The sequence below is a fragment of the Neopsephotus bourkii genome, unplaced genomic scaffold (genome assembly GCF_033783945.1).
Source record: "Neopsephotus bourkii isolate Nb327-2 ecotype Australia unplaced genomic scaffold, CSIRO-AGI_Nbou_v1 NB_659, whole genome shotgun sequence".
NCBI classification, from domain to species: domain Eukaryota; kingdom Metazoa; phylum Chordata; class Aves; order Psittaciformes; family Psittacidae; genus Neopsephotus; species Neopsephotus bourkii.
In genome coordinates, this window is record NW_026901158.1 from 10,220,724 (window position 1) to 10,246,928 (window position 26,205).

Genomic DNA, 26,205 nt, shown 5'->3' on the forward strand with positions numbered 1-26,205 from the left:
TCTCTGAGCAATTTCATGCATCAATCACAGGGGAAAAACCCAAATAAACCATTCTTTCCAAAAGTCCTCCTAAGCCTGTGGCTCCTTTGCTCCCCCCCAGAGACACACATGAACTTAAACACGTTTGCGTCGCTCTTTCTCTGCTTATATGGTTTATCATTCTTTCTATCTCCAGAAACAACTTGACAAGTTCAATAATCCACTTCCAGCAGCGCCTTCCCATCTCCTACAGCAGCACTGCCCTCAGACCTACAAAGCAGCGTTGGTCAGCAGATGCAAAGGGCACCTTCCCTCCAGCTGCCAGGAGGCTCACTGACCCATACCGCACCTGGGAAACACAGGCTTAAACATACAGCAGGAACTCGCACCACCTCCTCTTTCCACTCTGGCTTTCATATGTCTCTCTCCCTCCTCAGCAGATGTGTAATGCACACAGTTCATTATTCCTGTGCAATAATGCAGCCCAGGGCCTCTGAATCATCCTCACTGATACCAGGCTTCCTGGGAATTTCTCACAAGCATTCCCCTTCTCGTTGTGTTCTGCAGAGCAGAGGTGTGACATGCCCAATGCACTCTGAGCCTGCCACAGCCCTGATTATCCAGCCTCAGAGAGCAACACACCACAAACTGTAGCCCATAGGAGACCACTTGTATAAAACAAGCCCAGGAGAGGAGTATACTAAATGACATGTCAGAAGATAAAGCTATTATTTTAAGGGATACAAGCTTGCTTCAACTCATTAGGCTGGTTATCAGCTCCAGAGCCCATGTGGGAATCATGAAGTCTAGAAGTCATTTGTTTTCACTAAACAAGTGAGAATCCCTTGGCACGTGCCACTGAATGTGCCTTACCACTGCTTAGTGATGTCAAACATCATCACTACACCATTGCAGTTTTTATAGACATCCAGGAACTCTGCATCCAGAGCCATTTCTGACTCTGCCTGAAGAAAAAAACAAAGACAAAGAAGCAGTAAATAACCTGGTTCAGGCTTACACATACAGCTACTGTGCTCAACAGGCAAACTTTCTGAAGTGACAGTCACTATATCCGTGGATCTCACATTACCATCATTTAAGCAAGATACCTCATGCTTCACAGCTTCACTGCCCACAAGAGCAGGATGTGAAACACACCCCAGTCACTGAAAAAACCCATGTCTGACAGCAACCGCTACTGAACTGGTAAGATCATGGAATCCCATCCTGGTTTTGTTGAAAGGGACCTTATAACTCATCCATCTCCAACCCCTGCCACAGGCAGGGACCCCTTCCACTGGAGCAGCTTGCTCCAAGCCCCTGTGTCCAACCTGGCCTTGAACACTGCCAGGGATGGGGCAGCCACAGCTTCTCTGGGCACCCTGTGCCAGCGCCTCAGCACCCTCACAGGGAAGAGCTTCTGCCTAAGAGCTCAGCTCAGTCTCCCCTCGGGCAGGTTCAAGCCATTCCCCTTGGCCTGTCCCTACAGGCCCTTGTCCCAAGCCCCTCTCCAGCTTTCCTGCAGCCCCTTTAGGCACTGGAGCTGCTCTAAGGTCTCCCCTTCAGGAGCCTTCTCTTCTCCAGGCTGACCCAACCCAGCTCTCTCAGCCTGGCTCCAGAGCAGAGCTGATTCAGCCCTCGCAGCATCCTTGTGGCCCTTTTCTGGATGTGCTCGAGCAGGTAGGAAGCTGCTGTTACCACAAAATGCAACACTTCTATTGCCCCTTCCTCCTCCTTATTTCAAACGGTGTTAAAAGATAATTGTGAGCCCAGTTTTAAGGAGCTGCCATAGAACAGGGCATCAAGTGACTTTGTCAGGTCTCACAAGAAGTTCGTTACAAAAGGACTTCCTGCCACTGACCACGTGCACATAGGCACAAAGCTACCGATTAAACCTCTGGGGCACAGTCATTCCTATAGGACAGAATGGCAAACAGCAGGAATGTTGTGGTGAGGACAAGAACAGGGACGAAATGCAGAGGCAAAAGCATGATGAGCATCAGGGAGCACAGTGCTCCTCATCCATTCAGCAGGCTGGCCTTAGAGCAGGAACAAATATAGAACTTACTCTCTATGGACCACAAGAGGCCTCCCGCCAAGCGCAGACACGCGTTCAGGGTCACTCACCTCCTGAGGGTCATTCTCCAGTTTCAAACCATCACCTCGTTTTTTGCACTTCCCTTAAAGAGAATTGTAGGAAAAAAAGAAAAAGAAAGAAGCAGCATTACACTGGGCAGAGATCTCCAGGAGGGGGCCAGCCGGGACCACAGAACTTGGAACATGGCCTTAAAGCAGACCCAACTTCTACTACAAGCATGGGGAATGGGGTGGGCTGGGATAGGCATGCCTGGCTGAAGAATCCCAGCTAGACTAATTCAAAGATGAATAGGAGGAAAGTCTGGGGTAGTTTAAACCATTCTCTTCACAGCATGGAGTCACAAGGACTGAACACAGGGTTTGGGGCACTCCCTGGCCACAAAGAAAGCTGCTTTGTTGCACTTCTTGTTGCATTAATGCGGAAGCAGCAAAAGATCGTGGGGCTATTCAGACTGAACTGCACAACAACATGCAGAGTCTTCCCCAGAGACACTGCTGTGCCATGTCACCGGCCTGACACACACTGCCTTGCAGGTGAAGGGGATCTCAGAGCCCATCAGGTGCTTTGGGCTGACTCGTGACCAAAAAGAACAAAGGGGAGGCAGGAGACAACAAGAGTTTTAAAAGCCAGAAGACAGACAGAGGTTATACAGGGGAATCCAGCAAAATCAACTGTGGCAAGGGGGCTGTGGAGGTGTAGAGGAGAGCCAGGCTGCATGTGCATGAAAGGCCAGAGGGTTGGGGCTGGTCATCACCTCTGCCAGGTTCAAGCCATTCCCCTTGGCCTGTCCCTACAGGCCCTTGTCCCAAGCCCCTCTCCAGCTTTCCTGCAGCCCCTTTAGGCACTGGAGCTGCTCTAAGGTCTCCCCTTCAGGAGCCTTCTCTTCTCCAGGCTGCCCCAGCCCAGCTCTCTCAGCCTGGCTCCAGAGCAGAGCTGCTCCAGCCCTCGCAGCACCTTCACCTGGAGATCAGATCTGCAGTTATGTTTCACAGGTACCAAACATCTTCCAGATGTTACTGACAACAATTAAAAACTGCACCCCTGAATTAACTCCATTATGTATTTTCCTGTTCTGTAATGAAGAGTTAACTGAATTATAATGGCAGACACTTGGAATTCCTTCTCATAACTTCCAGAAATATCCTGTGTCACTGACAACAGGACGTGTTGGCAGCTTGGATGCTCCTGCAAAACCCCCTCCCACTGACTCTTGAGAAGACTGCAACACAGGGGACCAAAATACCTCCCGCCAACTACCCAACCTGCTGATTGCCATGGGGTGGCTGCTGTAAACCTCCTGGTTCTGCCAGACCCTTCAAATGAAATAAAATGCTTCATTCCTTTTGCACAGAAGACAAGGAGAACAGTTATGGACCAGAGTTATTCATGGAAGTTTAAATGCTGCAGGGTACAGCAGGAGATACCAGCCCCTTCCCCTGACAGTACGTCTGGTGGGTACTCCTGGGCATCCACGTTACTGTTGGCATCTGAAAGTAGCAAATCTGTTAATCCTGATTCTTCCCCTCTCATGCAGTGTGTTTTCCTGGAGGATCCATGTATGGGCTTGGACTTCTCCCAGCACAACTGAAGGCGTGGGATTGCAAGGATGCCTCTTCCCACTTCAAATAAATTCATTTCAAGTCAGTAGCATTTGTGTGGCTTCTCCAAATACCAAGACATCAACACAGTGACCACTAAATGACACTTGGCATGACCTGAATTTCTAGGTGTGTAAACAGAAGCCCAAGCAACTACAGATATTCCTCACTGTCCTGCCATCCTGAGCACTAAAGTCTCTTTCTAACCTGGACAGTGACAACCAGTGCTTAGAGACTGAACACACGCCCCTCCCTGCTTATGGCTTTATATGTGTATCAACAGGAATGAGTGATATTCTTTCTTACATGATGCTCAGCACTGCTGTAAAGGGGGTCATCTAGAAAGCAGTATCAGGGTTGAAAAGCGCATGTGTGTACGTATTTATGCTCTGTGTCTGTTTTTGGAACCAAAACTGCAGAATGAGCTAGATAAAGTCAAGATGTATGCGTTTTCACAAAGATGCAATTCAGCCTGTGCAAATTCACTGTTATATGAACACAGTCTCCTCTTTAAGGTCACACTGATGTGTGATCCAAAAGCCTCAGTTAGAAGGCAAGGGGCTTCATGCTGCCATTGCTCAGCTTCTCTACCTAGAGGGATGACTGCAACTTATTTACAGGCACGAGAGCAACACTGAAACCAAACAACCTCACAGCACTGCCCCACAGTCTACAGACCAGCCTTCACTGAGCGTCAGAAGACTGGGTTCGTGGCCAGCCCCTGAGAGCCTCTGCACCTCTGTGTCCCACTGGTTCTGGTGCGGGATAGAAGGATTCAGTCCAACTTGCCAACAAATGCTATCCACAGCATGAGGGAGATGCCTCTGCTCATCATTCACCAAACCAGGTCGTGATATTCACATCCCCAGAATTATCTGACTCAGGGCATCTGAACAGAACAGAAATATTGATTCTGATCTTTCCTCCTTCTTGCATCTCACCTCTGGGAGGGGGAAGGTGCAGGGACAGGAACCTCCAAGGAGGGAAACAGTTAATGCTATTTTGGGAGCAATAGAAAATAAATAATAATTTGATCCTTTTAGCTGGTGTCTGGGAAAAGATAAGGAACCAAATTAGCACAGGTTACAAGATGGGGTCAGAACTGTTCCTGAATCACCTGCATTCAAGCAGCTCCTCTGCATTCAGGATCTGTTACAGCTTTAGGACCTGCAGTAGTTACACAACGTGCTGCAAAGCCAGAGAGATGAGTCAGGCTGTGACTTTTGCTGAGATCTCCTTCCTGTGTTCTGTTAGTTCCAAGGGCAGCAAAGGAGTTGGTATTTATGACACACTGCACAAAACTCAATACAATCCATAGCTGGGGGCAAGCTCGACTTGTTAAGATTTTAACAAATGGCATCCTTACCCAAATGAGCCCAGCTCTGGGAGCAGGCCTGAGGAGGACACAGCAGGAGGCAGGGAAGTCTGTAGGGAGCCTGTGCTCCATCGAGTCTGTATGTCAAACCAGCAGAAACCCCACAGAGCCAAGCCAAAGGCAAGAGGAGCAGTAGAGCAGCTGCCATCCCCCCTGCTCCACTGCCCCGACCAACCTCACAGCTTTACCAGATCTCCCCACACTTCCAAAGGAACACCTATGCCCTAAACACCACTGGGTGAGCCACCAGCCAGGCAGCACCACCAGAGCTGACTCCTGCCTTCCTAAGGCAGCCTGGAGGGAAACCCCAGCACACTGCAGCACTGACAGGGACGGGGGCACGTGCTGCACATCCACATCCAACCGCAGCCCAAACACGCACAGCAAGTCTTTCAGGGTGCAACTTCTTGTTTCCCAAATCTCCAGTGCAGGTTCACACGTTCAGGAATGGCAACACAGCAGAGGAAAGGCCAAAGCTGCTTTACAAGACTGAAGTTGAGAACTGCAGTTTATGGGTACATGTTTTAGACAGCCTGGCTGTATCCTCACATCAGCCTTTCAATACCTTTTCAATCTTAATCCAAATAGAGGACTCCCATTTTTCTCTAACAAGAACAATTCACCCCAAATGGAGGAACACTGGCAACAAAAACGTAGCCTGGCAAACAGCACATGCTGAAAGGCATGTTCAGAGCATGCAGTTACAAATCCAGCCTGATAAATGCAGCATTCTGCCTAACTCTAAATATGCACATTAGAAAGGATCTGATAGGCAAGGAAGAAAAGGATCAGGTCTTGTTAGCACTGTGCTGCAGCAACACTCAGTATTTCAACACTAAGGGTCTACAGTTTAATTAGTGTTGCTCTCACCAAAAGCATCACGCAGGAGGAATTTCTGTCCTAAGCACACAGAAAGAAGAACAAAGATGTCATGAGATAACATTCAGATGCAGGTTACATATGAGCACGCTCTTAGTGCTTAATTGGCATCTTTTCCTAAAGTTGTACTTACCAAGGATCCCCAGTGCTATGGCAACAGGAAAGGATTTCATTTTGTTACATGAGGATGATCCGAGTTTTTACACTGCACTGACTGAGTACATTTGATTACATAAAAAAATCCGTATCTGTGGTCCCTAAGAGGGATCTTAACAGAATGAGGCTTATTTCAAAAGAATCTGAAGTGGTAAGATGAGAGTCTCTTGAGGTTTCTCACACATGCTCCACTGTCAGCAACTAAAGCAGCACGAGAAGAGCCGATATTAACATCTGCACATATCAAATCCAGTCATTTTGCCAAAAAAAGCCAAGCGTCTAGTCAAGAACAGGAATACTCAGAGAAGCCATTCACAGGAGTCAGTGCTGGAACACATGGTTCCCAAATTCACGGGTTGTCTATTCATCCCAAAGTCGCAAGGCAGCAAGAAAACAGATGTTTTGCTCAGACCTGAAAGTGCCACCAGCTCAGGCTGCAGGAAAGGCAGCAGCCGTCAAACCAGGAGTTCAAGTTTCAATGACTGGTCAACAGGTTTGACTGGCAGAAACACACCAATAAGGAGCACAACCTGCACAGCGAGAGATGCTCCCTCGTGAAGCTGCCTTCCTGACCATACTCAAACCAGAAACCTGGCTGGTACAAAAGGACCCTTAAAAGCCACAAATCTTCATTTCAGGCCACAGAATGAGCTGGTTGGGCTCAGTCTGCAGCCCAACCTCTTCTAGGCACAGATGCCACTGCATCCAGGCTTGCACTGCATCCACACTACGTCTTCACATGTGGTTTTGAGGGTTTTAGTTTTATAAACTAGAACTTTATACTCTGACAAAACCTGAAAATTAATGAAGAATGTATTTCTACATTGTGATGCTCTCCTTGGCTGAGCATTTAGAAAAGGGTTTGGATTACATACATTGCATTTTCTGTCTTAAATGAAAGTAAGTAATTGGCTTCTATTTTATCCATCCCTCCTGCATACATTATTCACCACAGATAACATTTTACCAACTTAACAAAAGCATTCCTATACAAGAACAGCTTGACAACACTTTCATAAACAGAACCAGGAACTCAATAGCTCTCTAAATATATAAAACTATAAAGGAGAGAAGATGAAGTTTCTAAGAAAGCTCAGTGAACTCACTAAGCAGCAGTCTATTTCATGGAGCACATGAACCAACTGCTTCTGAACACTGGGTGTGATCTGAAGTTCAAATCCCAAATAACAGACTCTAGCACAGAAGTCTCCTCACTCCTTTCCGTATTTGTTCAGGAATTAGCACCCACACACTTGGAAAACATCAGTACAAACATTTTTCTCCAGTGGAGGTAAGCAGCTATTCCTGAATTCCATGGGAGGTCTCAATTAAAACTGCAAAAGACCAATGAATCCCCATGAGAAAGGAAGTGAGAATCTTACCTTTGTCAACGACATCCCAGACTTCAACCTTAACAATATCGTCAGTGGCTGAAAGCACAAGAACACACATGTTAGGAGGGGTTTCAGTTAAGGACCACACTCAGCGCTCATCAGAGCCTCCCCCAGAGCCAACACCAGCAGAGCAGCAGATGAGTGGAAACCAAAAGGACTTCTGGAGTTGGAAGAAAATCAAAACACAAGGCTGAAGGCCCATTCTCTACACCAAACCATGCCAGCCAAAGGACTTCAGGCCTTGGTCACACAAATGCCAGCTACATTTCCTCCATGGTTTATGTCAGATTTGAAACATGTTATAAATACTTGTTTAGATTCTTTTCATACAGAGAGGTTTCCATACTCTTTCAAAACCGATATAAGTGTAAGTTGAAGCACAAGGCCTGGTCTGTAAATGAGGTGTACCACTGGAAGAAAGAGGAATACACGCATTTAAGGAAGATCAGTTACTAACAGCATCTTCCTGCAGCCACGACAAATGGTGCAGACAGTCCTGCAGCTACAGAAGGCCATTTCCCTGCTCATTTCACATTGTGTGTTATGAAAAAGAAGATATTAGCGGCAATTTTGGCTCTTCACAAGCTGCAGCATCAGTAAATTACAAGCAGTGACACATAATTGAGTTGCTAAAAGCTGAAGCAAGACAACAGAAATTCTCCCTGCAGAGCCAGTGCTGACCCCCTGACTAACTGCTGGCACAAGGGGTGGGCAGCCTTGGCCAGATGTTTTTGCTGAATCCGTGTAAGAAGCCCAAACTCCATGAAGCTGTTCCAATGAACAGTTTCTGTTTGGAAATGCTATGGGCTACAGAACAAATGCTTGTACTTGGAGTAGCTCTGCATATAAAGCAATGGAATAGGAGGATAATGTCTCAGAGTACAAAATAATCTCTTAGGATGGCATAAGACTACAGCTAAGTGTCACTGGCAAGCCAGAAAACACTCCCTCTGCAGAATTCCTTTTGCCTTAACTGAAATGTTTCAAAACATTGTAAAGATTATGATAAAGGAAAACTTTGATCCTCTGCTTCTGGAGAAAGATCCTGTTTACATTTATGCATGAAGCTAAATCAGTCAAATCATAGCAACTCCTGCTTCCCTTCCCTTTGCCAGCAGGCAGTGGGCATGGGATGAACAGGAAGTGTGCCCAGGCTCAGCCCAGCCAGTGCATCACAGGCTCAGGTGGGACTTGAAACCCAACAGCAGGCGTACAGCAGCCCTACACCTCCATAGAACCACTGAATCAACCAGGCTGGAAAAGACCTTTAATCCCATCCAGTCCATCCCTTACCCCAGCACTGCCAAGGCCACCACTAACCCATGGCACTGAGGCCTCGTCTCCACGCTGTGTGAACACTTGCAGGGACGGTGCCTGCAGCCCTGCCCTGGGCAGCCTGTTCCAATGCCTGAGCACCCTCTGGGGCAGGAATTGTTCCTCAGCTCCATCTAACCCTGCCCTGGTGCAGCTTGAGGCCGTTTCCTCTTGTCCCATCCCTTGTTCCTTGGGAGCAGAGCCCAGCCCCTCCTGGCTCCATCCTCCTGTCAGGCAGTTGTAGGGAGCCATCAGGTCCCCCCTGAGCTTTCTCTTCTCCAGATTGAACCCTCCATGTCCCTCAGCCCTTCCCCATCACACTTGTGCTCCAGGCCCTGCAACAGCCCCAGTGCCCTTCTCTGGTTCTCCTCCAGCCCCTCAATGTCTCTCTTGCAGTGAGGGGCTCAGAACTGAACACAGGATTCAAGGTGCAGCCTCACCAGTGCCCAGTGCAGGGGCACAACCACTGCCCTGGCCCTGCTGCCGCACTGGTGCTGATCCAGGCCAGGATGCTGGTGGCTTCCTGGCTGCCTGGGCACAAGCTGCTTGTGTTCAGCTCCATCAGTCAGCACCCCCAGCTCCTTTCCCATGAGCAGTTTCCAGCCGCTATTCGCCAAGCCTGGAGTGTTGCAGGGGGTTGTTGTGGCCCAAGTGCAGGACCCAGCACTTTGCCTTCTTGAACCTCATCCCACTGGCCACAGCCCATGGATCCAGCCTGTCCAGATCCCTCTGTGGAGCCTTCCTACCCTCCAGCAGATCAACACTCCCACCTTGTGTTGCTGCTTCTCAAATTCTGCTCAAACCATTATACTCTAAGTTAGCTCCATGCCTGGCTATATCTACAGACCTTAAGCCAGACAGGGCTGAAGTCCAACCGCTCCCCATCATCATTGGCCTGGCACCCAACTGTACAGCTGGCTCCTCATCCATACATGCTGCACTGGAGGGTGTTCTCCCTGTGACGTGGCTGCTCGAGTCCATGGGCCGTTCATGGTGCACAGTGATGCTGATGAGCAAGGGGAGGTCTGCCCCAAACTGAGACCCGGCAGCTGGGACTAGCAGTGCTGCTGCTGTCCCTGAGGCCAAGGGGAAGGGGAGCCCCTCCAAGTGATCCCCAGTCTTTGTGTCGGTCTTCACTGGCAAATGCTCTGACCACACCACCAAAGTCTTGGAAGGCAGATGCAGGGACTGTGAGAATGAAGACCTTGGGCCCACTGTAGGAGAGGCTCTGGTTCGAGACCATCTTAAGAACCTGAACGTGCACAAGTCCATGGGTTCTGATGAAATCCATCCGCGGGTCCTGAAGGAGCTGGCAAATGAAGTTGTTAAGCCACTGGCCATCATACTTGAATGATCATGGCAGTCAGGTGAAGCTCCCGATGACCAGAAAAAGGGAAATATAACCCCCATTTTCAAGAAGGGGAAAATGGATGACCCAGGGAATTACAGACCAGTCAGTCTCACCTCTGTGAGCCCATAAAACATAAAAACATAAAAAGGACACGGATCTGTTGGAACAAGTCCAGAGGAGGCCACAAGGATGATCGGGGCTGGAGCACCTCCTGTATGGAGACAGGCTGAGAAAGCTGGGACCGTTCAGCCTGGAGAAGAGAAGGCTGCGTGGAGACCTCATAGCAGCCTTCCAGTATCTGAAGGGGGCATATAGGGATGCTGGGGAGGGACTCCTCATTAGGGACTGTAGTGACAGGACAAGGGGTAATGGGTTCAAACTGAAACAGGGGAAGTTTAGACTGGATATAAGGAAGAAGTTCTTTACTGTAAGGGTGGTGAGGCACTGGAATGGGTTGCCCAGGAAATTGTGAATGCTCCATCCCTGGCAGTGTTCAAGACCAGGCTGGACAGAGCCTTGGGTGATATGGTTTAGTGTGAGGTGTCCCTGCCCATGGCAGGGGGGGTGAAACTGGATTTTCCAACCTTAACTATTCTATGGTGTCCTTCAACAGGCAGGATTTTCTGCAAGGGCCAGAGATGTTTTCCTTTCTCAGGTGACAAACTCTGCAGGGGCACAGGAGAAGCCCAGAGCCTGCTTGCTCTTTCTGGCAGTGCCACATGAAGCAGCGTATGGGCATTAACAAGGGGTTTCTGCAGCGAAGCTGGAACTGCACTTCAGAAGCCCTCAGGTGACATGCAGTGCTGTCCTAGGAGTGACCCGGTACCTTGCACTGGGACTTTGTCCCTGAGCATTCCACCTCCTCACCTAACACCAAGTGCACCCTCAGTTAAGATTGGTTCTTCTGCTGGGTACTGTGAGCAGTAGTGACTCCCTACTGAGCAGCAGCGCTCCCCAGCAGCTGGGGTTGAAGTGTTTGACCCAAAAAGACCTGCCCTGCACCCTTTATCTAAGGGGAAGCACAGAATTCCACAAAGAAACCGGCAGCATAAGAGCCAGGAAAATCATTTTTCCACGTGTGTTTTTTCTCCCCTCAGCACCAGGGCTCCTGCTGGCTTGTAGCCAGTTCATCACCAGCTTCATTCCCGATTATCCTGAACACACAAGAGGATAATTACTTCAGTGCTGCCATGTTGGCTTTGGTGTGACTCATACACAGCAGCAGCAGTTTACGTGAACAGCTTTGGTGCAGCAGTGAGTGCTAATCCAGCCTTTTTTCTCTGTAACTTGGATCCGCATAAACCGTGGATCAAACCACTCCAAAGATGTGTCCTCAGTTGCTATTTGGCCAAGCACTCTGCAGCCAGTGGCACACTAAGATGTTGCTAACAGTGGAGAGGAGTGAGAAGACTACAACTGCAGGAAAAGCTCATTTAAAAATAAGAACCCCTGCTTTATGGGGTGTTCACCACAGGCACTCGAAGGCCCTCAGACATAGTTACTCTCATGCAACTGCCCAATTCACTTCATCAGCTTCAGTTCACACATCCCCAGGGCAGGGCATTCTCCATATCCATCCCAAAAGCGTTCCATGTCTTTGAACAAAGCAGTTGCCAACTTTTATTTGAGGCCCATTCTGAGACTGCCAGAGACTAATACTGGTGACTGACACAAGCTGACAAAGCATTCCTTAGGTGAGGAATGGCACCTCCTCACTTAGACACACAAATTACACATCTCCATCACAGAGACAACTGGCACAGAAAAGTCATTTTTTCATTCTGAGTAGGAAGAAATCTCGAATTCCTCTGTCTGTATTAATCCCCTCAGTATAAAATTTCTGAAGATATAACAAGGCACATTCCATGTATAAAATGTAAACCTCTTAACAGCAGGCAATGCAAGAGTCCTTCAATATTTGATAGGAATTTAACATCTGTAAATCTGTGTTGCCCACCACCCAGCAGGTTTAGTCAAGGTAGCTTGAGAGCATGATCACAGGAAAAACAAATTTCATTTCTCCTCTCCAGATTAACTCAACCAACAGATCACTGATTGCAGCCGAGCCACCTTCCTGAAGTGTCCATCACCCATCTCGGATGGGAAGTGTGCACAGCAGGAAACACCTTACAGTGGTTTCTAGACGGGGTATTTTTTAAAGCAAGTTTTAGGAAGGTCAACACAGAATTTCCTACACTGCTGGAAATTATTGCTATGAAAATAATAGTGTTTTACAATGAAAAAGCAGCACAAAGGAAAGGCACAATTTCATATAGAGTATTCCAGATATTTGAACCAGGTCAGCAACATGGCACCTGGAGAAAAGTCCACCCCCATATGCACACACTGCTTAAACTCTGACCAGTGAGCTCTGCAGAAACGTATCAAGAGAGAGCTGACTCATGTGCAGGTCTGTCTTCAGAAGGGCATGAGAGTCTCCAGAACTCTGGCTCCCATCTCCCTGTGAGCATACACCAGCAGCACTTGCCCTCCTTGCACTGAAGCCTATGAAGCCAACAGAGGCTGAGAGAGCACCAGCCCAAGGCAGATGCTGGTGACCACAGCTGAGGCTGCGTGATCCTCATCACAAGACTTGGACATCACAGTATCATCCAGCAATACAAATGTCATTGGTGGATTAGATGAAGCACCCAACTTAGTGTTGATCCCAACTGCACGCTGGCTTTTTCCCAGCTGTGAGAAGACAGAGAGTACCTGATTCAACAAAAGGTCAGAGTGGTGCTGATGGGAAACATCTGACAATGACAAACAAACTGCTGACCTTTTCCTTAAAGCAAAATCAGTCTCACAGAGCAGTCCCTACTGACTCAGCAGTTCATCCCACAAGGCTGTAGCATTTCTGATCAGAAACCTGAAAACTGGACTGAATGCACTGTTGAAGTGCAGCCTTGTGCTACTCCAATGCCTGCAGGGTTTATCCAGGTCAGATCCAGGGCTTCCAGAGCAATGGGGAAAACAAATTCCCAGCTCATCTCTCAGATTCAAACAAGCACTTTGAAAGGCTCATGTAATACTTCTGTGCTTCAGTAAGTCAGCTCAGAGTTATCAGTACATTAATTTTTATAACATCACCTTTAACAGTTACAGGATGTTCTTTATATTTTAATCAGTAAAAAACTAGTTAGCAAGAATGCCCTCACTCCTACACAGCACAGTAAGAGCAAAAGCAGGGCTTAGCCTCAGAGCCACATTTCCATAACAAACCCGGTTCATTAACAAGTCAAGCACATCACAAATGTTTCCCATCTTTTGGATCACCTGTTAAACACTTCCCTTGAAGTACAGCTTCCAAAGACTGATCCTTTAGCACTTTCATGGTTTGTGAGTGAAGTTATTAAAAACAGGACTGAGAAACTGTGAATAATCAATTAAAATAATGAGTGATGAGAAACCATTTCATCTCCCAGGCAAACACAGATGAAAGAAGCAAATAAGGCTGCACTGGAATTTTTATCCCATGCACTGTCCCATGACTGTATCTCCCTCCACCCTCTTCCCTCTTACTTTTGTAATTCCAGTGGATGCTGGTGACTTGGATCTCCTGAGTTGGAATATATTCCTCAATAAATTTCTTTCCCTGCAGTCGGTGCCAGAGTGTGGTTTTCCCAGTGTTCCTGTCCCCTCGGATGACAATTTTCACTGGGAATAGAGCAAGCAGACAAACACAGCTGATTAAACACAAAAGGAAGAACGCTGTGCAAAGCATGCGAACTCCTTGCAAGCATCATTCAGCTGTAATTAGTCCCCCCATATTATGCAGGGTTTGTTAAGAACATGAGCCTCAGCCATTAAAATTAGTGTTTATTCAGCTACTCAGAGCAGCTCAGCGGAAACAGCCAGCACTGACTCTTGAGAAGCTGCAGGAGTTCAGCCAGCTGAGGCTCTGCTCCTCTGGGAGCCTCACACAGAACCAGCAGTAGTCTGGTACAGGCTGCAAAGGAGGGAAAGGCCTAAGCCAGAGCCAGGCCAAGAGCTCCTCTGGGAAAGCTGCAAAGGAGCAGGGACACGGTGAGCACCAGCCATGTGATTAATGCAGGAATAGTGGGTGGCTCTTCCTTTGCTCATTTACCAAGGAACAAAGGAAGTGTGGGCACAAGGATTCTCCTGGACACCTTTCACATCATGTGCAATGTGACCACAAGCCAAACACTTCATCCCATAAATACAACAGCAAAAGCGAGCAGCATGGCTGCGTGCTGGCCATCTCCCCTGGACCTGGGATGTCTCTCAAGGTTGCTCCTCGAGGCACAGAGATCTTTTACCAACAACAGACCTTTGGATGAGTACATTCCGAGCTCTCCCTGGACTGCACACACATGACAATCCCCTTGAGCAGGGAACCTCTCAAGGCTTCAGACTCCTTACCTGAGATTAAGAGATCCTACCTTGCCCAAAGCAAAGAGACTTCTTACCCCCACAGACCCTGGGTGAGTGACTGACAACACGCTGAATTAATACTAATTAAATCCATACTCAACATTAATTTTGTAAACCTTATATAGATAATTCCATTAGACATAAACCACTGTCCAAGTCTGAGGCTAAGATTTGACCTCCACGCACCAAGCTCCATCAGAAGCGTGGAAAGCAAAGGGGTCCATTCTGACCCCCCTCACTCAGTGCAGGGTCTCTCTCACCGTTTGAGCCTCCAGTCTTTGTGCAGATCATTCTAGCTGGATTCTGACTCCATTTTCCTTTGTACTTTTCATCCATGTAGTAAGTCACAGTATGAACCTTGTCATGAACTGTGAAGTCACTTTGATATCAGATTAAAACTACTGGTGCTAATATCACAGACAGTGATACTTTAACGTGATCTAAATCACTAATTTGTGACATCCTTCCATGCTCCTGCCTTTTCTACCTCTATCCAGCCCTCACTCCCACTCTGCTGTACCAACCCCATCCTGTTCAACCTGGCCTTGAACACTGCCAGGGATGGGGCAGCCACAGCTTCTCTGGGCACCCTGAGCCAGCGCCTCAGCACCCCCACAGGGAAGAGCTTCTGCCTAAGAGCTCAGCTCAGTCTCCCCTCGGGCAGGTTCAAGCCATTCCCCTTGGCCTGTCCCTACACACCCTTGTCCAAAGCTCTTCTCCAGGTTTCTTGTAGTCTCTTCAGGTACTGGAATACTGGACCTCTGTGGGTCCTCCATGTGTCAGAGGGGCAGTCCCAGCACAGGAGCCAGCCCTTAACTGGTTGTAGGTGTGGGTGTACTGATGGCACTCTCACCAACTGCAGCCTTGGGTAAAGGTTCCACTTCCACCCACTGGGCTCACACTGGCTGCTGAGGCCACTCAGCTGCTAAAGCACCTCGTGCCTGGGCCTGTGCCTTAAGCAGGGGAGGTCAGTCAGTGAGAAAGTCATTCAAACCCTCCCAAGGAAAGGCAGAGTCCAAAATATCATGAACTGCACACAGGCAGCAAAGCAACTTCTGTAGCAATTAACATCATGAACTTCCCAGAGCCAGGCCTAACGTCTGCTTGTTCCTCCAGTAACAGGACTTTTTCAGTTACATTATGTGATTACTTTTGTTTTTTAAATAGTGTCTTTGTTTCCAGTGGCATTCACAAGGCTATGGGAAGTGTAAGCTGACTTATCAGAATTCTTCTGCTTGCCTTTTGAATAGGTACCGTTATCCTCTAGAAAATGGGCCACTCGGGGACATCTAATGGCATTCAGGTGATCAGCATTCGGTTGCGCAGCATCATTTGGGCAAGGAAATGCGAGATTGAAGGCTGCCTCCTGTTGGAACTCAGGGGCTACTGCAGCATTCCAGAGAAAAGGTTAAGAGGGAAACTTTAAGGTGAAACATCTTCAGTCTGTGGAGGAGTTTTGTCTGGTGAAGGTTCATGCTGCAGTTCCCCTGGGCTCCTGTTGTACAATGAGAGGTGCTGCTGTTTATTCTCTTACAGAGCTGCTTATTAATATAGCAGAAGGATAAGAAAGGCAAAAATGAACACAGTATTTATAGCCTGCCTTCGCTCGCAGGTGCCAGAGCATCTCTGCAGACGCAACAAACCATCTCCCGCAGTTCCTGCCACCCGGTGTGTGTGATTCCAACTTACAGATGGTGAAACAATCAAAAGAGGATTCCTTTGATTTTTCTGAATGAATGTACTGAGTCTGTGGCACAGGCAAAAGGAGTTTCCATATGTCCCCTCTGAAACCCAAGCACTGTTAACAATAAAGCCCAGAGCAGAAGGTGTATGGATGGATCTGAACCTTCAGCACTTCTGTGGCTTCTGCTCCTGTCACTGATCATCAGTGGGTGACTCCCAGGGAATCCTTTCACCAGTGTAACCCAGCAAGAACTGCTCATCTCATCCTTCTTTGCCTTACATGAACTTTCATGTTTGAGCAAGCGAGTGCTGGTACTTCCTCCTGTAATTTGCCTTGTTATTTGTTCAAACAAAGGAACAAGATTCACCTCCCTCCCTCCACCAAGTTCAATCCCTCTGGCCTGTGCTACCTCCCTGGATGAGCACAGCGACCAGAACAGTGATGCCACCAACCTGATCCAAGATTAAGCTCTCCCAGGCACTAAAACTGAGGAAGATGGTTAGCAATGCTTGGAACCAGGATCTCCCATAAACATCCAAGCCTTTGGATGCATACAACATATGATACAGACCCACATCATTTTCCTCTCTGTACCTTACATACTGCTTCAGGGATCTCTGGTGTTATTTGGGCCACGGTGTATAAAACACAGGAGCTTGGTGTAGGTGCTAAGGAGAACAACTAAGGAGTGTGTGTTCTGGGATACAGTATGCTCTAAAGTACAGTGTCCCATGCAGAGGAAGTGCCAGCTGCTGAGGACTAATACTGCCTTTTGCTCTCATCATTCCATTAGAGATCCAAACTCACCCGCCCTGCAATACTCTTCCTCTTGAGTACTTACAGAGTGGGTGAGAGGCTGTCAGAACACATCACTGTGGTTCAGCTTAGAGATGCACACTATCCGGTGCAACTGCACACCACAACCTTCAGAATCACTTCAGACAGGGCTGTCTGGTTACAAAGTGCACTTGACAGCCTGTTCTGAGCCCCACAGTAAGGCACTGAGAGCCAGGTGACACAGCCCATGTCCTGGCTGTTTGCTGCCCAATTTATCAGCAAGCAACCCACAGCATTCCAGCACATTACCCGGGAAGGAAGCAGCTTCAGTTCATGATCAGTACTGGTCTGTGAAAGCAGTAGAACCAGCCATCACAGCACCTTTTGCTTTAGGTTTAGGCAGTGCCAGGGGAACTGAGGAGTTGTACATGTGTGTTAACAGACACAACCAAACATATGGTGCATTTGCCTCGGTTGAACACCATGTCTTCGCTAACAAAGGAGCACTGGCAATGCAGAGGATTTGCAGCTCTGTGCTTCCTGAGCAAAAGCCCTTGTAATGGCATTCCTTCACCTGAGCCCACCTCATCTGCCCAGGGCACAGCTACAGAGCATGCTTTGAGGCCCTTTCGTAAGCCTGCCTGTACTTCCTATAAATATCCTATAACTGGGAAGAGTTACTATGGAGACTGGAAAGCTTCCCCTTAGGCAGCGATAGTGGGCTGCAGTTTTATTGCAGACAGGAAAGCAGCAGCTAGAGCACAAATTGTGGTAACACAGAGCACAAACCCTGGTCACACAGAACACAAACCATACGGCTTTCCCAAGGCTTTTGGTAACAATCCCAAAAGCACCAGAGCCACAGCTGGCAGCTTGGCTGAGGCAGCTCTGGCCTTGCAGGTCCATGTCTGTGTGGGGCCATCAATGCAGTTGGACCATACGGAGCCGAGTGCTGTGCCAGCAGGATGCAGCTGAGCTGGGTGCCTGCACCACATGGAGAGTCAACTCCTTCCTCCTACATAATTCACAGCCTGGTGTCAGGTACCCGATCCCCAACAGGCACGAGTGGATGTGTCCTGGCTGCACAGAGCCTCTGCACAGGTCACGTCTCTACTGAGCAGATGGGCAAGTTCCTGTGTGATGATGCAGTGCTGTGTTCCACAGCACAACAGTTCCATCCCCTGCTTCTCACTGGGAATCGAGTCTCTTACAGCACCACTGTGCTTCCACTCACATTCCTGACTGCTGAGACACTCATGTTTTAAATTGAGCACTACTGGCATATCTCACAGATGTGCTATGGACAAAGGCACCAAATGCTCTCCCTAGTAAAGCAGAGCTACAGAACAGCAGCTCAAAAGCACAGTCGATAGTGACAATACTAAATAGAACAGGAAAAGCCCCAGACCCCAAAGCGTTAATGTCCTCTTCATGTTCTGTTTCAGACTAAGATCCAAGCCCAGCTCTACGCCTCCACACATGTGCCTTTACAGGAGTCATTCAGTGCCACGTTTACACATCAGTCTCTTTCCCAGCTGCCAATCTCCCGGCCTTCCACAGCCTGACTCCACCGCCTGCCTGGATCCAGTGATCTCCCAGCGCTCCTGCGCCCACCTCTGCTTCCAGCAAGGATGACATTAACTGCCTCACAGTTGTTACTCTGGGATGTATCTCCTACACTTGCAGTGCCCTCCTGAAACACTGTATTGGAAATAACCTTTATTGATCCCCAAGGGGAAAACACAACCCTCTGCCTCGACACTGAAGGGAAAACAATTTCCCCGAGAAAGGGGCAAATATATTAGTTGCAGCAAAGATGAAGCGATGTACCAAGGGCACACAGAGACATACATCAGCACCTTGCACTGAGGCCTGCCACGGCAGAGCGTTTCAAGACCCTTATCATACAACCACTACAGCTCGATTACACGCACCCCCAGGCTGCAGGGCCGGTCACCCCCACCGCGGGCAGTGACCCCCTTGGTGCTTCATGGCCAAAACTCGTTCTTACGAGGCAATCGGTTTGTGCCGCCAGCAGAGCAGGCAGTGCCCAGACCCCTCTGCGCCGCGGGCCCCGAATGTCCCGTCCCGTCCCCTCCCCAACCCCGCGGCCCCGCAGCACTGAACCGTCAATCACAAACGTGGCTCCGGGCGGACACCGGCAGCAGCCCCGGCCCGCGCACCCCGCGACGCGGCCCCCACTCACTGTTGTACTGGACGCCCTTGGCGAAGCGCCGCTGCAGCGCCTGGTTCATGGACTGCAACCCCGCGGGGATGTTCTTGTCCCGGACCGGAGTCTGCTCCGACCCCACCAGCTTCTTCAGGGCCGAGAACATCTTTGCGGTCCCGCTCCCGCAGCGCCGCGGGGAAGGGGCTGCTCCAGGAAGGGCACGGCTCGGGGCACTCAGGACAGCGGCAAGGCTGCGCCTGCCATGAGGGGCGGCCCGGGCTCGGCACGGCCCGGAGCGAGGGGAGGGTGCTCTGAACCGGGGCCCCGCCGTGTGCTGGGAGCGGGCGCTACCCGGGCATGGCCCGGCGAGGGGCGCAGGGCGGTGGGGCCAGGAAAGCGGTGGGGCAATAGGGTCGGGGCTTGGCTCAGCCCCGCCGGGCGCCGCGGCTCGGAGCCGGCCGCGGGGCTCCCGCCGCCATCTTGCCTCTTCCGCCTCTCCGCCGGGGAAGAGGGCGCGCGGCGCGCGCTACGGCGGCCGGCAGGGGCCAGCAGGGGTCAGCAGAGCGCTGAGCGCGTGTCAGGGGCACGGACCTGCCCGAAGCCAGCCCGGACCTTCCGGGACCCCCGGGAACCCCCCTGTGCCCCATAGCCCGGAACCCCTCCTGTGCCCCATAGCCCGGAACCCCACACCACTTCTAACCCGCTTCTGGGACCCCTATAGCCCATTGAGACCCCCATAACCCCCGTAACCCCCTCCTGGGACACTCCCATTTCCCCCTCATGACCTTAATGACCCCGTAACTTCCTCCTGTAACCCCTCAGGGTACCCTCGGACACCCCGTAACCCCTTTATGAGATTCCCATGTAACAGTCCCCATGATCATCACCCATCCCCATGGACCCCAGCCAGCATCTCGGTCCCCAGTCCCACAGTGACCCTGCAGCAGTTATTCCTTTCAGGGAGGAACAGGCACTGTTCCCTCCTTGCTGGGCCCTTCCCGGCTGCCCTTCACCATCCCCTGGGACATGGGGGGCTGAACCCCATCAGCGAGACGCTCTGAGTCCCTCTGTTCACTCATTGTCCCCCGAGCACCTCAGTGGCATGAAGAAGGGGCAGAGATTCAGTAGGGAGCACCCAGGACCCCCCCACAAAGCAGAGGACACCCCACCCACAGCATCCCACATCCCTCCTGGACCCCCACCCTCCTCCCCACCAGCTTCAGGACAGACACTGGGGTCATTGGTCACATTAGAGACATTTACTGCTGAAGGTGTCTCCTGTGGGGCCTGGTGCTGGGTACCAGGACCTTGTTTTCCACCCATGTCAGTTTGACAGATGCAGAAACTCCTCATCCTCTGCAAATTGAGAGATGTGAAGAGTGATGGACAGACCCACAGACCCCTCCTCACCCCATGGACAGTCAGCAATGGAAGCTGCTGCCCACTTGGCCAAGACCCTCTGTACACCCCTGTGCTGTGCTGTGATGTCACTTTGTGTCCCATCACCTGCTGTGGTGGCATTAATGGGTCTGCCCTAAGACATGTTACTGTGGCCGCATCTTCCATCTGTGGGTAGCTGTACACCCGCATTCCTGCTCTGATGGGGACAGGCTGTGGCTACAAAGCCACAGAATGGTTAGGGTTGGAAGGGACCTTAACATCATCCAGTTCATCCAGTGGCTGAAGACCCCTGAGCTCGCTCTTCCCTGCCCAGCTGCTGAGAACCTGCTTGCCCGCTCACCCAAGGGGTGAGCAGTGCCAATGGTGTGTCCCAGGGAGGTTCAACACAGACCCCCCTGTACTGACGCGAGCTGGAGGCTCACACAAGGGTGCACCAAGCAGGGACCCAGGTTTGGCCCTTGTTTGGTGCCAGGGTCCCTGCACCACCCCAAATCTTTCAGCCACTCTTCCCCCACTGGCATCCCCTGCCTGCACACTGTTTGTTTCCTCTGCTGCTCCCCACTGCAAACCACCTTCATCCAGACCACCCTGAGGTTCAGCTGTGGCTCGGGATGTCTGCAGGGCACACAGCCCCTCTGTGATACTGGCTGTACGTTCCTTAAAGTGTTCAAGGCCAGGCTGGACACAGGATGCTTGGAGCACCCTGCTCTAGTGAAAGGTGTCCCTGCCTGTGGCAGGGGGTTGGGACTGGATGAGCTTTCAGGTCTCTTCAACACAAACCAGTCTGGGATTCTGGAAGGACCATATTGCTCAGTCCATCAGAGTCCCTGACCCAGGACAGACCCACCCCAGGCACAGCACAAAGCTGTCACAGACCCATCACAGACAGACCCATGCAGACCCACGACAGATCCATCCCAAGACCTGTTCCAGATCCAGGACAGCCCTGTTCCCACCCCAGGCAGACTCAGCACACCCAGAGCAGGCAAGGAGCTGCGGGCTGCTCCCCCAGCACAGCGCAGTGCAGGGCAGTGCAGGCAGGATGCAGGGTGCAGGCAGGATGCAGGGTGCGGGCAGGGTGAAGGCAGGGGGCAGTACCTGCCAGCGGAGGGGCCCCGCAGTACTCTTTGCACTCCTTCTCCGAGTAGAACTGGTTCCCGTTGCCTTTGCAGCCGCCGTAGCTGAAGGTGATGCACTTGCCCTGGGCCGCGTCAAATGCCCAGCGAGTCACTGGGTTCTGGCAGGGCCCGGGGACGACGGGCAGCCGGCAGGCAGCTGCGGGACAGGGGGGTCCGGGGCTTAGGGCCCACACCTGAGCACTCACATCCCTCCCGTAGCCCGGCGCCGCGGGACGGGCGCTGCCCGCACCGGGACGGGCGCTGCGGGCTCACCCTCGCTCCGGCACGCCTGCAGGCACTCCTTCTCCGAGTAGAAGTTGTTGCCGTTGCCCAGGCAGCCTCCGTACAGGAAGATCTCGCAGGCCATGGAGGAGGAGTTGTAGAAGAAGCGGGAGAGCATCCCGCTGCAGGGCCCGGGGTCCCGGCTCAGCCGGCACGAGTCTGCGGGAGGCACGGCACGGGCTGGCACCGGAACACCGGGGTGTGGGACACGAATTCCCCACGGAGCCGCCTCCCTCAGCACGTACCTTCCTTATTGCCCATGTAAGGGGGCAGGGGGCCCGCGGCCGAGCCCTCCTCAGGGGGCAGGACTGCTCTCCGTGCTCGCTGCATGGGGAGGAAGCACAGAGCTGCTGTCAGCCCCTGCCCGTGGGATCCGCTGCCCACCCCACTGGCCCTGCACCCCCGGGATGGGCCATGCCAGGGCAGAACTGCGGGGTGCTGCTGGCTCCCAGCACAGCTCCAGTCACTGATGTTGGGGCACCTCATGGCTTTTCCAGCCCTGTGCTCATCCACAGTGCGGGCTAGGGTTGTGTGTTGTGGGTAAAGACACCAAAGTGCCCAAGTAATTCCCTTGTGCTGGGGACATGTCTCTGCTCTCGCTGATGCAGCGTGGTGTGTTACCTGCTTTCCAGTCAAATGGGTTGCTTCTCCTACGGAAGACTCATCTATGATCCCCCAGAATCACAGAATGGTTTGGGCTGGAAGGGACCTCAAAGCTCCTCCAGCTCCAACCCCTGCCACGGGCAGGGACCCCTTCCACTGGAGCAGCTTGCTCCAAGCCCCTGTGTCCAACCTGGCATTGAACACTGCCAGGGATGGGGCAGCCACAGCTTCTCTGGGCACCCTGTGCCAGCGCCTCAGCACCCTCACAGGGAAGAGCTTCTGCCTAAGAGCTCAGCTTAGTCTCCCCTAATCTTTCTAAACTCAACCCTGTGATACTGGGGGTGCTGAGTGATGGCAGCTGAAGGACCTGGTGGAGCATGATGTGCCTCCCAGCCCTTCACAGGGGTTCTGCAGCTTAGCTGGGACACCCACAGGCAAGCAAAGAGCAGGAAGACATGAGGCTCTGCATGCAGCATCTTTCACCCTGTGAGAAATACCAGAGTAGGAAAGAGCTGTTGCATTCTGCTTGAGAATGAGCCCCGGTGCCATCCTGGCCCCACGACCCCCAGCCTGCTGCCTGTGCACCATCCTCACAGTCAAAGCCCATCAGTGGGGGTGAAAGAGCATGTCCTGGGTGGGCAGTGGAGCAGCTGCTCCAGTCATATGTCCTGTCCACAGAGCCTGGTCCCCAGGCACCAGCTCTCGGGGGGGCTTGCTCAGAAGGGATATCCAAGCCGTGATCCATGTCAGGGGGTCCCACTGCAGCACTCACCTGTGGGGCGGTCGTGGTCTCCTGAGGAATGCATTCGCCTGGCCCCGGTGACAGAGAAAACGAGGAGCATGAGAGGGAGGGCCTGACAACCTCACCTCACCGGGGTCCTGCGCTGTGCACACACAGGGGCCCTCCCATTTCCACCCCAGTGTTCTCACCCTCTTGCTGCTCCACATCTCCCACTGACAGGAGCATTCCCCTAAAACCCCCACACCCGCCTGCATCACACTGGCACCTTCAGATAACCAGGCTGAGCAGGGAAGTCCCCTGGTCCTGGAAGCACCCACCCGTGCGCAGCAGTGCTGAGTGTCCCTGGGTGTCCTGTGCCCTCATCCCAGCACAGCCTTGGAGGTGCATTGAACTGACAGCCCAGCAAGGATCCCACTGCCTGGAAAGCCTGACTGATATATGGTCTTATCTCCTTCCCACCCCATCCTACAAAAGCTCTCATCTCTCCTCCCTCCACCCTGACCATCCCCTCATCTCCCCAGCCTCGCATATCAAGGAGCAGGCCCAGTGCACCAGTACCCTGGGTGAGAGGCAGCAGGAGCATATGCCTTATGGTGGGTTACCTCTGTTGGCCAGGACGAAGATGGAATCTGCAGGGATGCCCATCTCCAGAGCCAGCTGCTGGAAAGCCTCAATGAGGTCCTCCCGCAGCTCTGGACTCCTCCCTGGGCAAGGGAACAGGCTGTGAGCAGGCTTGGCATGCAAGGGGCTCTGTAGGGACCCCCCCCCATCCCTCCACCAATCTGCAGCCCAGCCTCCTGGCCCTTCCCAACCTCTCTGTTATTCTTAACCATGGTCTGGGTTTCTTCCAAGCAGCTGTTGCCACCTTCACCCTGAACAACAGGCTGGTTTGGATGTTCATTCTGTTACATGGCTCTAAGCTGAGACGTAAGACTCCACCTCTGCAGTGCCAAGGATGATCTGGTCCAAGGCACCACTTCCAAAGCCATATGGTCAGGTTCCCCCAGGGTCAAGGGACCTGAGGAGCCCTTGGGGGTTGTTTCTGAGCTGCACTGGTGCGCCCCAGAGCCTGCTTGACCACAAGTGCCGTAACCAGACGTACCGTACAGCTTCAGGGTTGTGCTTGGGCCAAAACTGCTTTCTTTCTTCATCAGAATGACAGCGTACTCTTCGTAGTTGGTGCGGAGCACGTAGGACTGGATAGACACATCCCATTCTGCAGGAGACAGAGACACAGGGGACATCGTTCCTGCCCCTTAGGGAGAAAGAGGGCAGTGTAAGACAGCCCCAGAACTGGGGGCTGAAACCAGGCAGCTAATTCCAGAAAACAGCTGATTGTGGGGACACAGCCTCTGATACACCCTGACTCCATCCAGGCTCATCGGCCTCTTAGTCAAGGGCATTGGAAACCAAGGGTTGAGGACAACCGAGACACCATCAGTACTCCAGAAATGTGGCTGGTGACAGCCTGCCCTGGCTCAGGGCCTTGGGGCCAGGAGGGATCTGCTGGAACATCTCCTAGTCCCATGCCTATGCAGGGACAGTGCTGGAAAAGCCTCTTTCCCTCTCCTGCATGCCATAATTTGGCTGGAAATGGCCCAAACTGTGGGGTGGCTCCTGAGCCCCATCCTGCACCCCTTCCCCTGCTGATGCTGGCTCCCATCATCAGCCCCACCGCAGGGCGGCAGCGAGTTACCCCAGTTACTTACTGGGGTTGTAGTAGGTGTATTTGCCAGGGGTGCTGGTTTTCTGGTACTCTCCTGAGACGAGTGTGCAGCCACCCTGCCTGCAGGGAGCAGGAACACAGTCAGCTGCTCGGAGTGACCATCTCTGCTGGTTATTGTGGGGAAATCATGGCTGGGACACTGTGGCCATGGCACAGAATCACAGAATCAAGCAGGTTGGAAAAGATCTTTAAGATCAAGTCCAACCATTCCCCCAGCACTGCCAAGGCCAGCACTAGACCCCCGAAATTCCCCTACCCAAGGCATTGGGTATTTGAGCCTGATCCAGCCCCTCTGAGGGCTCTGGTGCCAGCCAGAGCAAGAAAACCCTGTGTCCTGTCCCAGCCCTGGGAGACGCAGCACCCCTGCGTGGGGATGCTCGAGCACTGCCCCTACCGCAGCCTGGTGCTGGCAGTGCTGATCTGGTCAGTGCTGGAGCCAGGGCCCAGCACCAGTGTGCCCATGCTGAACTTCTCCTTGTAGTTCTTCATCCACTTGCAGGTCGTGCCGACAGCGACATCGTACCACTTCCCGTACATCTGCAGGGACAAGAATGGGACATCTCCATCGGGAGCCCTCTCCTCCAAGGTGGAACGCTTGGTTGTCTGCAGAGCTGAAACATTTATGGCCCAGAGGATAACAGAGGCATGATGGTACAGTGCTGCCACAGGAGATGGGAAGTGGATCAGCACCAGCCCCTCAGGCTGGCCAGGTCACTGACATCCCATGGGATTCACATGGCCTGGCTGCTTGGGCTCCGGCTGCCCTGCCTGGGTATCTGCTGGGGTGAGCACATCCCAAAGGACACCCTCTGCCCGGCCACGCTGCCAATGCCCGTCCCGCACAGCCTAACATGGGCATGGGGAATATCGCTCTTCTTGCTGGAGGAAACCAAAATAGAACTTTCCCCCACCCCTTCTGCCCCCAGAATAAAGGCACCACAAGCTGCCATTACCCGCTCAGCCTCAAAATTCTCCTGTACTTGAATATCCTTATCCTGGTCCCCGATGGGGGTCCCGTTGGCCACAGCAATGAGGAGAAGGGAAAGGAGACCCCAAAGCATTGTGTCCGGTGGCTTCGAAGTGCCGCTGAGCCTCGGCCTGTCGGTGGGGTCCTGGACTCTGTGCTCTGCACAGCAGTGTGACCTTCAGACTGCGGGCAC

The 26,205-nt window shown here is 51.8% G+C and overlaps 2 protein-coding genes across 4 annotated transcripts in view; both read right to left on the reverse strand.

Moving 5' to 3' along the window:
• RABL6 (RAB, member RAS oncogene family like 6) overlaps nucleotides 1–19,553 on the reverse strand; it is a 53,340-nt gene extending 33,787 nt beyond the window's left edge. For 2 of the 3 annotated variants that reach the window (XM_061353042.1, XM_061353043.1), the window contains exons 1-5: nucleotides 19,210–19,553; nucleotides 13,670–13,804; nucleotides 7,468–7,515; nucleotides 2,107–2,159; nucleotides 853–944 (exon numbers count right to left, since the gene is read on the reverse strand). In XM_061353042.1, coding sequence (XP_061209026.1) covers nucleotides 853–944; nucleotides 2,107–2,159; nucleotides 7,468–7,515; nucleotides 13,670–13,804; nucleotides 19,210–19,339 — 458 coding nt within the window. In that variant the 5' untranslated portion in view covers nucleotides 19,340–19,553. The remainder of the gene's footprint in view (nucleotides 1–852; nucleotides 945–2,106; nucleotides 2,160–7,467; nucleotides 7,516–13,669; nucleotides 13,805–19,209) is intronic. The other variant, XM_061353044.1, reaches the window with a different exon arrangement.
• An 859-nt stretch (nucleotides 19,554–20,412) lies between these two features.
• Nucleotides 20,413–26,205, reverse strand: AMBP (alpha-1-microglobulin/bikunin precursor). The gene is made up of 10 exons (XM_061353048.1): nucleotides 25,999–26,205; nucleotides 25,440–25,582; nucleotides 25,029–25,105; nucleotides 24,422–24,535; nucleotides 23,922–24,023; nucleotides 23,350–23,387; nucleotides 22,220–22,298; nucleotides 21,966–22,133; nucleotides 21,673–21,849; nucleotides 20,413–20,529 (listed from the first exon to the last, which is right to left on the reverse strand). The coding sequence occupies exons 1-10, from the start codon at nucleotides 26,104–26,106 to the stop codon at nucleotides 20,498–20,500; spliced, it is 1,038 nt and encodes a 345-aa protein (XP_061209032.1). The 5' UTR covers nucleotides 26,107–26,205; the 3' UTR covers nucleotides 20,413–20,497.

Excerpts from the sequence above, each read along its gene's own strand:
- AMBP (XM_061353048.1), bottom strand. The coding sequence starts at position 26,106 with ATGCTTTGGGGTCTCCTTTCCCTTCTCCTCATTGCTGTGGCCAACGGG. Across the intron at positions 22,134-22,219 it reads TTACATGGGCAATAAGGAAG|ACTCGTGCCGGCTGAGCCGG; the intron begins GTACGTGCTGAG and ends TGCCTCCCGCAG. Across the intron at positions 21,850-21,965 it reads GCAGGCGTGCCGGAGCGAGG|CTGCCTGCCGGCTGCCCGTC; the intron begins GTGAGCCCGCAG and ends CCTGTCCCGCAG.